Consider the following 11,652-nt stretch of genomic DNA (forward strand, 5'->3'; position numbering starts at 1 on the left):
GTCCGCTCCGCAAGCTCCCAGCCGGCCGCGCGCCCAGCCCCAGTCCGCCCCGCAAGCTCCCGGCTTGCCCCGCGTCTAGCACCAGTCCGCCCCGCAAGCTCCCAGCCGGCCGCGCGCCCAGCCCCAGTCTGCCCCGCAAGCTCCCGGCTTGCCCCGCGTCTAGCACCAGTCCGCCCCGCAAGCTCCCAGCCGGCCGCGCGCCCAGCCCCAGTCCGCCCCGCAAGCTCCCAGCCGGCCGCGCGCCCAGCCCCAGCTCGCCCCGCGTCAACTCCCGGTCCGCCATTTTGCGCTGCAGGTCAGAGACCGGGGAAGAAGTGGCGGCTTTAGCTCACCCGCCACCCCTCAGCTCATCCCCATCCACCCGCCGGAGCTCCGCCTCTCCCACCGGAGCCGCAACATGCTGGCTCGCGCTGCGCTCGCCTCTGGTAAGGCTCGGTCCGGCCTAGTAAGACGGGTGTCGGTCACTGAAGGGCACGGGCCGGTGAGCAGACCGGAGACGGAGGATGTGGGGGAAGGAGAGATGAGGGCAGGGCCTGGGTGTGGAATGGGGTGGGAATGGGCCTTGAGAATTTGGGTGTCGGGATAGGGAGAAGTGGGGGCCGAGGGAAAAATGCCGGGGACCGGACCCACCGGTGGAGGGATTAGATGGTAAGGTGATGGGATGAGGAGAGCTGGGTCTGGATTCAGGACCCTAAGTGTGGAGAGAACAGGGTGGGTGGGTGGAGGGGGGAGCTCTAAGGATGGAACAGAGGGGCCTAGCTGTAGAAATGCATCATTTGATCTGCTAGGTCCCACTGTTCCATTACACTCCCAAGTGCACTAACATTCATTGTACAACCTTTACTAAGTGTAACATTTAAAATGTATCACTTTATGCTCATCTGTATTGAAATCCATTTTCCACTTCCTCAACTGATCAACGATAACCTTCTCTATTAAAAGGTCCAACACCAATCCTGCAGGGCACCATGAGTCACTGGCCTCCCATCTGAGAAACAACCTTCACCTTCTGCTTTCTACATTACTCTCCCTGTAACTTAATCTCTCCAGCATTTTCTTTTCAAAGTAAAATTGTTTTCAAAGTATGCATGTCACCGTATCCTAATGAGATTCATTTACTTTCAGACAGTTCCAGGAAAATCAATACAATATTACTTGTGGAAAACTATGGTTACAAAGGATAGCAAGATATAATAGAGTAACAGGTGTATTCCACAAGAAATACAGGACAGATATTTATGAAAAAAAACTCACTCACTTCCATTTCAGTTACTAGCTCTGACATCACACCAGATAACAATATCTGCAACACTACTATTCAAATAGTAGAATATCCAATTCTAGTAAATGTCTATAAAGCTCCAAATAAGGAATGGCCAAATCCCCAGTTACAAAAATCATACACCCAGCAATATTCCTCGGAGACTTCAACAGTCATCATACAGGTTGTGGATACTCAGAAAACAGCCAGGGAAGCAATCAGTCACTGGGCATCTAATAACGACCTTCAACTACTGTATGATCCTAAAGATAAAGGGACATTCTCCTCAGCTAGATGGCTACAAATTTACACACCAGTCCAATGTTTTGTAACAACATTCAACTTGAACCCCTACCAGCTACTCCTTCAACCAACACACACAAAGTGCTGGTAGAACGCAGCAGGCCAAGCAGCATTAATAAGAAGAAGTACAGTCGACGTTTCAGGCCGAGACCCTTCATCAGGATGAAACGCCGACTGTACTTCATATAGATGCTGCCTGGCCTGCTGCATTCCACCAATTTGTGTGTGTTGCTTGAATTTGCAGCATCTGCAGATTTTCCCGTGTTTGCGCAGCTATTCCTTGGTGATTTTCCTCATTGTCAGCACAGATCCGTGCTAATAATGGCTGGATCCCGAATGCCCACTTGTCTCCATCCCAAAACTCAGATGAAGCTTTGGAGAAGCAAACTAGGATCATTTCACCCTGCAACTCGACAATATGTGTAGAAGAATATCGCCCACCACCAATTTCATAGGCTCGAAAGAGGCAGAACCAAGAGGAATACATTCCTAGTTGGTCTAAAGAAAAGGAAAACCTATTTAAACAACAAATCAATTTAATGATCTCAAATTGATTCACAGTGACAGATGAAATAGATGGATACAGTCAAAAACATGAATTTCACTCACTCCAGTAAACCTGCATGAACCCTCGTCAAAAAAACTAGACCCCAATGCAGCACCAAAGCAACAAGCCAGTTATCCAGTCAGTACAGACACAGTAGCAAAACACATCAAAGAGGAATGCACACTCCTAATCATAAATTCGAAACAGAGGTCCAACACAAATACTAAAAATTTGAAGTAGTGTGCCAGAAGATGTTGAAACACTTATATTTCCAATAACACCTGCCGAAGTAAAATCCTCCTTGCAATGCACTAATTTAGCAAAAGCCACCAGCATCAACAGTATCTATCCAGAGATGTTGAAATGTCTTGGAAGTGGGGATATCAATTGGCCAATTAGTGCTCTCACTGATGTCAAAACAATAACACCTGGAAACATGCCAAAGTCATTGTGATACCTAAACCAGGAAAGCCTGCAGATTATCCAGCAAGTTACTGCCTAATTTCTCTCCTCTGCTGTCCCTACAAATTTCTTGAGTGCATTACTTTATCCAGGTTATTACCTCTGATAATACCGATTGAACAAGCTGACTTCAGATAACACCATAACACCAGTGAACAAGTTCTTGTCCTCACATCGTACATCAAGTCAGGGTTTGAACTCAAAAAGAAAACAGGAGCAATTTAAATTGACTTATCCACTGCATATGACACCATTTGGAACCAAGGGTTAGTGTTAAAACTAGCCCGAATGATCACATGTAAAAAGATCCTACATCTCCACTGAATAACAGACATCCATTCTTTCTTCGCCTACCCAAGAAGTGACTCTAGTTTCATATGAAATGCTGCAGTGGTGTCCTGCAAGGCTCAGTTCTGGCTTCAGCCTTGTTCAGTTTGTACCTCAGTGACCTCCCTGAAATCAAATCTGCTACATTTGGACATGCTGATGACTGGGCCAAAGCCTTCCAATTAAACAGTGTGAAATCCATTGGAAAGAAAACCTTATCCAAGGTATCAACTCCCTATCCAACTGCTTTTCCAAGAGGTACCTAAATATGAATGTCATCAAAACAGTAACTTCCATATTTCATCTGGACAACCAACTAACCAAACTTGAACTCAGTATCAAACTAAATGACAAAAAGCTACTCAAAAATCCACACCCAGAGTATTTAGGAGCCAGCTAGATCAAACTCTCTCATACAAGATCCACCTTCGAAGTGTTGCAAATAAACTAAAATCCAGAATGGCCGTGATCAGGAAGATAGCAAGAAACAAATGGGGTGCTGACCAGTCAATCCTACAAACATCATCAGTACACTACTTCTATGAGAATAATCTCAGGAGCCCTAAAGTCCACAGCTGTCCATTGGCTCCCAACAATGAGTGGAATAGCATCCATAGAAGAGCAGCTTCAGCAAAATTCTACAAGCATATCCACAATATGTCCAACAACATTCTAGTTTGTAAACTCATCGAAAATGCTCCCCCCAAATTCTCAACTCAAATCATGAAAACTTTTCTACAATTTAAAGAACCTATGATGAACGCGCTGAATACTGGCACACCAACACGCACCCCTTCCCCGCGGCCGAGATATGATGGTCGACTCTACCTTGCTCCTCCCGAGCTTTACTACAGCTACCAGAAAAAGCTGGACAGCCGCAAATGGACTCAGAATTCGTCCTGCCAAGGCAGCGTAAACACTACACCAACGGGGTGTCCAACAAATCCCAGCTTGCCCCTCTGGTGCCCCAACCCAGGACGAACTCCACCTGGTCCAAACATGCCCTCTTGCCAAGATCCAAGATGGCTTTGCCACGGTCCATTGATGTGGCTGCAGACTGGAGGAGTGGCTTGCCAAAAACCAATTAGAAGTGTGGAGAAAAACACCTGCTGTATAAAACAAAACAACACATTGTCAAATAACCAATATGCAAAAAAAAGAGACTAGTTGGGCAGATCCTAGTGTAATGACATCCTTTCTATAGCCACTTGACCAGAACTGCACACGATACTTTGTGTGGTCACACTAACATCTTGTACAGCTGTAACGTGATGTCTTAATTTTTGTAGTCAAAGACCTGACTGATAAATGCAAGTGCGGCGAACCTCTCCTTCGCCACCCTATCCATGTGTATGTTTCCATTTTCAGGGAAGCACATACTTTGTATCGCTAGATCGCTGAACTACAACCCTGCCCTCTTTTAAATTCCATTTGCCATTCCTTAGCTGACTTCCCCAGGTGACGTAGCTAAGGTGAAGGACGGACAATAATATGCACGTTTTTAGGCATTGCCTGCACACTGGATTGGTAACTGAAATTGGGAGCGGGGGGGAGTGACGTTTTCTCTGGTGTAGAGGTGACAAAGTTTAGATTCTTGTTTGTCCTGTAAATTGGTTTCACTCGGCGAGAAACTCCAGTGGGAAAATTGAGAAGAGTTATGATGAGGAAGGATGCGAGCTGCTCTTCGGTTTGATTCCAGAAGAATTCTTCCATTTCCTTTACCCCAGTACTAAATCAGAATCAGATTTGATATCACTAATGTGTGTAATAAAATTTTTTTTTGCAGCAGCAATAGATTGTAATGCATAGTAATAAAAGCTATAAGTTACAATGAGGAGTAAAAATAAATTAGTAATACAGATAGAGGGGAAAAGAATACTGGGGAAGTGTTCCTGGGTTCATTATCTGATGACAGAGGGGAAGAAGCTGTTCCTAAAACATTAAGTGTGTGTCTTCAAGCTCCTGTACCACCTCCACGATGGTAGCAATGAGAAGAGGGCATGTCTCAGATGATGGAGGTCCTTAATAACTGGAGTTACAGGTCTGCACGAAATAGATTTGCAACTTCCACTGATGTACTTAAATTCTGCAGCCTTGATCGATGCCAGTTAACATTGAGAATGAATCTATTATGAACTCATTGGTTAAGGCTACTGATAGTGTTAATTGGGAGAGATTGTTCTGGAAAGCAACTTCTCTTTATGGTGAAAACTCAGAGATATTTTCAAGTCAAAAACAGCTAGTTGGTCTCCATTTGAAAGTTGGGACCAGGTGGACTGTAGGCATGTGTCTCCTGCATTTCCCGAGCGTTAAACATTATAGATGGAGAACCCAATTACTGGGGGATATTGTTCTGATATACAAGGGTGTATAGAGGCACTCTCACATGTAGAGGATGGTGTTGTATCTTGTTATTGTATGTTAATTGTACATGAAACAACTTCAGGGGGTGTTGAATTGAGGTCCAGTAGTTGAGAGCCTGAATTAAGTTTTTGGTGTACTTGTCATTCGCCTACACAGACAGTTGTGGAATCAGTACATGCAAGTCCAGAGCCAAGGAGCATAGGAAGCAGCCACCGGCTGCCTTTTTTCAGGCTGCTTCCTTTTGCTAATAGCTACCACCACATTGAAGTATGTGTATTACAACAAATAATTTGTTCTGAAGTGATTATGTACAATTTTGTTTCAGGGTCCTTACTGAAGACATCTGCCCCTATTGCTGCAAGGTAAGTTGCGTCTCTATCTTGGCCCCTGAGCTGAGTTTACACATTATATTCCTGTAATTGCATTTTCTTTTTCATTATTGTCACACTTATGCCATCAAGTTGTATTAAATCAATACTTATCTGCTGTGAGAAGATCAAGTAGTGTTTTTTTTTTACTTTCTTGAAGAAGGAATGTTTTAAGTATATTGCTACCATTCTGTCTAGGAGTAGTTAAAAATGAAAGATAGAAAAGCATCTAAAGTTGTGGCAATTTGCCAACATCACTGAAAAATCTGAGCTCAATTTATTCTTCTTCCAGTTTGGTGCCAGTTTCCAGGAATTTCCATGCTAGCTGTCAGTCTCGGGCACCAGTGCCTCCCCTTCCTGAAGAAGGAGGCAAGGTGCGCTTTGGTCTGATTCCAGAGGAATTCTTCCATTTCCTTTACCCCAAAACTGGAGTTACAGGTCAGTACAAAATAATTTTGCAATTTCCACTGATGTAGTCTATTTCTCTGCTTTCAAATTTGCTGTATTCATTTGTTAATGATGTATAAATACATTAAGTACAAAATTAAAGCGATTAGTTTAAGCTGCTTGACCTAAAAGCAGATTATCTGCATGTTATCTATAAAGTCAGCAAAGTTTTTCTAATGTGTTAGTATACTAAGTACATTTTGATGAATAACACACACAAAATGCTGGAGGAACACAACAGGTCAAGCAACTTATATGGAGAGAAGTAAGTCAACATTTCAGGCTGAAACCCTTGATCAGGACTGGGAAGGAAGTCGGCCTGAAGTAGCGCCTGTTTACTTCTCTCCACAGATGCCGCCTGACCTGCTGAGTTCTTCCAGCATTTTGTGTGTGTGCTGGATTTTTAGTGTCTGAAGATTCAAGGCCCGAGCTCTGATGTAGTTCAACAAAAAGGCATAATAGGATGAAGAATGCAATAATTTAAAAAAAAACACAATAAATACAAATACATAAGATAGCTTATATACTTTGATTTTTGTCTATGAAGAGATGCTCACTACAGGATCTGCAGAAGCTCTTGTGTTTATATTTTGAAGTTTGCTACCATCTGCAGGATTGACTGTGAAAGTGTAAGGTGTATTTGATGTGAGTGTTACTGCAAAATATTTAGTATTGTATTAAAACATTTATTATTAGTACCTACTTTTAAAAGCACTTCAGACTTGAAGTGATTTCTGCATGCACTCCAGCAGTTTGTGTAATGTTTCAAGGATTGACCAGGATTCTATCTTTGGATGCTAATGTTTCATATTTGTTTTACTCCTTAGGACCTTACATGCTTGGCACTGGACTGTTGACTTACCTTCTGTCAAAGGAAATTTACGTCATTAACCATGAGACATTTACTGCCATCTCCATTGGCATTGTTATCCTCTACAGTGTTAAGAAGTTTGGGAAGGATGTGGCAAAATTTGCTGACAAGTTGAATGAGGTATTCTGAGATTTAACAAAGGAAGTTAATCCAAAGATGGCAGTTTTTGCAACACCCTGCGTGACTTTTTTTTACCATGGAGACAAACTATGAGTTGCCAATTGTGTGAAAACCTGGAAAACTGAAAGTATTTCAGATTCTGATTAAAAATGAGTCTGTGGCATTCAGCCACTGGTTAAGTGTACCACATAGGGAAGTTTTGAGCAAATAAATTATTTCAAATAAGTATTCTGATTAAGCATGACTTTTTGGTGGAAAATCATTGATGTATCTGAATGATTCAGCTGCTAACTCATTATTTTCAATTTTGTTTTGCAATCATAGGAAAAAGTTAAAAACGCACAAGAAGTGAAAGACCTTGCTGTTGCCAGTCTGACAGAAGCCATTGAACAGGAGAATAAGGAGCAGTGGAGAATAGAAGGGCGGCATTACCTCTTCGATGCTAAGCGGGTAAAATATATATAAATTAAATTGTTATTTTAGTAGCTATTTCTGTGGAGGTCTATGTGCCACGATGAGGCCACTCCCAGGTTGGAGAAGCAAAGCCTCATTCTGTCTGAGTACCTCCAACCTGATGGCATCAGCATCAATTTCTCCCAACTTCTGGTAATTTTCCCCCACGTTTTCCTTCAGTTCCCCATCTTGCCCACCCCCCCCCAAACACGTCTGCTCTTTTTCTCACTTGCCTATCACCTTCCCTTGGTGTCCCCCTTCCTTCCCTTTCTCCCACATTCCACTCTTTTCTATCAGATTTCTTCTTCCTCAGCCTTTTACCTTTTCCACCTATTGCCTCCCAACTTCTCAATTTGTTTACCCCCCCCCCCCCCCCCCACTTACTTGGCTGCACTGATCACCTTCTAGATTGTACTTCTCCCCTCCTCCGTCTTATTATTCTGGCATCTTGCCCCTTTCTTTTCAGTCCTGAAGAAGGGTCTCTATCTGAAGTGTTGACTGATTTTTCACTTCCATAGGTGCTGCCTGACCTGCTGAGTTCCTCCAGTATTTTGTGTGTATAATTTTATAATAGTTTTCCTGCTATAATTTATGAGAGATAATTTGGAACATGGAACAGTATAGCTCAGAAACAGGCCCTTCAGCCCACAATCTCTCTGCTGACTGTGATGCCAAATTTAACTGATTCCATCTGCCTACACATGATCCTTATCTATACATTCCTTGCCTGTTCAGGCATCCATTTATCTACCTTCTATCACCATGGTAGCTTCTAACACTACACCTAGGAGTGTGTTCCAGGCATGTACCACTGTATATTAAAAAAACTTACCTCACACATCTTTCTCCCCCTCATCTTAAAGTTTTGCCCTCAAGTATTTGATACTTCTTCCTTGAATAGAGACGTGGACTATCTATCCCATCTTTGTCTCATAATTTTATAATTTTTTTCAGGTATTCCCCTAGTGACACTCCACAGAAAATAAACATTGATTTGTCCTTTTTCAGGAACCCGACACCATTCTGTGTTTTTTCCCCTTTCTGTCCCGTTCACCCAGGTTCTCTCCCCTTTATTCATCTTTTCTATCCCTCCCCCACCTGCTTTTTATCATCTCTCCCTTATCTAGTTCTGATCATCCACTAGCCGCTGTTTCACCCTTTCTTTATGCTATTTAGTCATGAGTGCCACAGTAGCGTAACAGTTAGTGTGGTGCTATTACAGCTCGGGGTGTTCTGGAATTTGGAGTTCAATTCTGGTGTCACCTGTTCATCCTCCCTTTGGAATCTGTGGGTTTCCCCCAGGTACTCTGGTTTCCAACCACAGTCCAAAAACATACTGGGTGGGTTAATTGGTCATTACAACTTGTCCTGTGATTAAGTTAGAGCTAATTCAGGGCTGTCAGGGGTTTCTGGGGTGGCATGGCTCGAAGAGAAATTCCTGAGATAAATGAAACTAATCAGTGATTACATAATTACATCACATGGGCCAATGAAAAATGAGAAAGGTGATAAACCTTTAGTTTAACTGCTATACCGCTTTCTGCCAGTAAGTGGGGACAACCCACCGCATACTGTGAAGAAAGTACAAATGATTAAAGTACAACTTTAGTCTTACATTAATTCATCTTATAAAAAAAATTAAAAACAGTGTTTTCCGACACTCCACTAAATTTCTTAAAGATTGTGCTTTGTTTTCTGAATTTCCAGCGTCTGTAGAATCTTTTGTGTTTATAACTACTTTAAAATCCTTGCTTTCATCTTAATTTTTCCATTGTTGATGGTTGTACTTCCCAAATTTTCTCTTGACTCTTTTTCCTTCCTGCACTATATATTTTCTAATATTTCCAGTTTCAATGACTGGTTCAAGTTCATCTACAATACTGACTGATCCACTGAGGTTTCAGTATTTTATTGCTGACAAAATACAGGCATTTCACTACAAAAACTACCCATGAAAGTGAGATGGGAAGGCTTTAGGGCAAGCTCGAAGTTCTGTAATGATTTAAATGGTCAGAGAGATGGTTACCTCTCAGTGGATATATTAAGACATGTAATAATGGCTAGCGAGTCAAGTTACAAATGCAATTAAGCAAAAATACCCCTGCAAGTTGCTGATTTGCTGCTGTTTTGTTTACAGAATAACGTTGCAATGATTCTGGAAACTAACTACCGTGAGCGTCTGCACATGGTGTACGATGCAGTGAAGAAGCGACTGGATTACCAAGTCAGCCTCCAGCAACTGCAGCGACGGCTCGCTCAAGAGTACATGGCTAACTGGGTTGAGAAGAGTGTAATCCAGAGCATCACACCGCAGCAGGTGGGTGGTGCTGTGAGGCAAAAGAGCCACTGCGGTTGTTCTACACATCACCAAGAATTCATGTAGAAACAGCAGCAAATGACTAGCTCTGGTGTTGAGTGTAAAGCCATGTCTCGATGTGCCTTCACTGCTGGCGTTGCATCTCTGTTCGGGACAGCTGGAGATACAACTCTTTATTTTCTGTAGGGATACTACATGTTATCTCATTTACCATATGCATTGAGTAGTTGTCCATCGTTTCTGATGATGACAGGAAATGTGTGGGAGAGTTTTTAAAGTGGAAAAGTCATTGCACTGGGGCGGTTCCACTCTCGACCTCAGAAGTCCAGGTCTAGTGATACGGGAAGTCGACACAATTGGGTCTTCCTTGGTTACTGTAGATGATCATGACTATTTCTGTGATTTGTCATCATTGTCGCTCTCCACAAGGGCCTTCCTGGCCACTGGATCTCACTGGAGTAGAGTAAGGCCTCATGCATATTCAGTATTTAAATCACAATAGTGAATACATTTGTTTAGTGATTTTATTTGCTGTCTTATTTGTGGGGAACAAAGCCCTGGTCAACAGCTGTAATTTTGGATCTGACTGAACTCAGGGACAGGCTAGAGGCCAGTTTCAGAACATCTTTCAAGAGGATGAACTCTGGCAAGGCATTAGGCCCCAGTGGTTGGGTATTGAAAGCCTCTGCTGACCAAATGGCTGGAATGTTCAAATGCACAGAATGTGTCTTTAGTCTTCTAATCTTCCTTTAGGAAAGATGTAAATAAGATTGAAAGAATATAGAGAAAATTTACAAGGGTGTTGGTGGGTCTGGAGGACCTGAGTTATAAGATTGAATAGGCAAGGCCTTTATTCCTTAGAACATCGAAGATCGAGAGGAAATTTGATAGTGCTGTACAAAATTGAGGGGTATAGATGCAAACAGGTTTTTCCCACTGGGATTGGGTAGGACTACAACCAGATGTCATGGGTTAAGGGTGAAAGGTGAAACGTTTAAAGGAAACATGAGGGGCAACTTCACTCAGAGGGTCATAAGAGTGTGGAACAAGCTACCAGCGCAAGTGGTGCATGCAAGCTTGATTTCAACAGTTAAGCAAACTTTGGATAGGTACATGGACGATAGGGGTATGGAGGGCTATGATCCGGGTGCAGATCAATGGGAGTAAACAGTTTAAATGGTCCGGCATGGGCTAGATGGGCCAATAGGCCTGTTTCTGTACTATACTTCTTTATAATTCTTAGAACACAGTCTTCCTGTATCGTAAAAGAATGGAAGTTTTGCTAATCTCTTGCTCTATCTCTTCCTAGGAGAAGGAGAGCATTGCCAAGTGCATCGCCGATCTGAAGGTGCTGTCAAAGACTGCTCAGGCAAATGCCTAACCTTAGTCCAAAATTACTATCCACTTAACCAACTTACTCTGTATGTGTAACTTTGAAAAAGATGGAATATTCCAAAAAACTGCACTGACTGAAATGTTCTGAAAACCTGTGAAGAAACATTAAATGCAGTGCTGATAAACCTCCACATCGCTCCTGTTTTTCATTACTGTTTATTTGCCATTAATAATTGCAAACAGTGAACTATCTGTAATATAAAAAAATACTGGAACCATTCAGCAGGTTAGTCAGTGTCTGTTAGAGAAACAGTTAATGTTTCTGTTAAAAATCCTTTGCATTGCAATTTTTTAAAACTTCTCATATCTGTGACAATGTATGTTCAGATGACTAACTTAATGAAAATGTTCAAGATCCAGTTTCTGAACCCACGTACAATGTGACCTCGGTATTCCATTTTGACATTGAGTATAATG

General features: G+C 42.4%; 1 protein-coding gene across 1 annotated transcript; it reads left to right on the forward strand.

The window, feature by feature from the left end:
* Positions 1-163: 163 nt before the first annotated feature.
* On the forward strand, positions 164-11,366 carry atp5pb (ATP synthase peripheral stalk-membrane subunit b; the record flags this gene model as incomplete). Its single annotated transcript, XM_059949795.1, has 7 exons — positions 164-425; positions 5,590-5,626; positions 5,925-6,070; positions 6,907-7,070; positions 7,395-7,520; positions 9,661-9,840; positions 11,150-11,366. Coding segments are annotated over 7 exons (987 nt in total), but the record flags the coding sequence as incomplete, so codon positions are not given.
* Between the last annotated feature and the right edge of the window lie 286 nt (positions 11,367-11,652).

Source organism: Hypanus sabinus, chromosome 25, assembly GCF_030144855.1.
Source record: "Hypanus sabinus isolate sHypSab1 chromosome 25, sHypSab1.hap1, whole genome shotgun sequence".
In the NCBI taxonomy this organism is placed as follows: domain Eukaryota; kingdom Metazoa; phylum Chordata; class Chondrichthyes; order Myliobatiformes; family Dasyatidae; genus Hypanus; species Hypanus sabinus.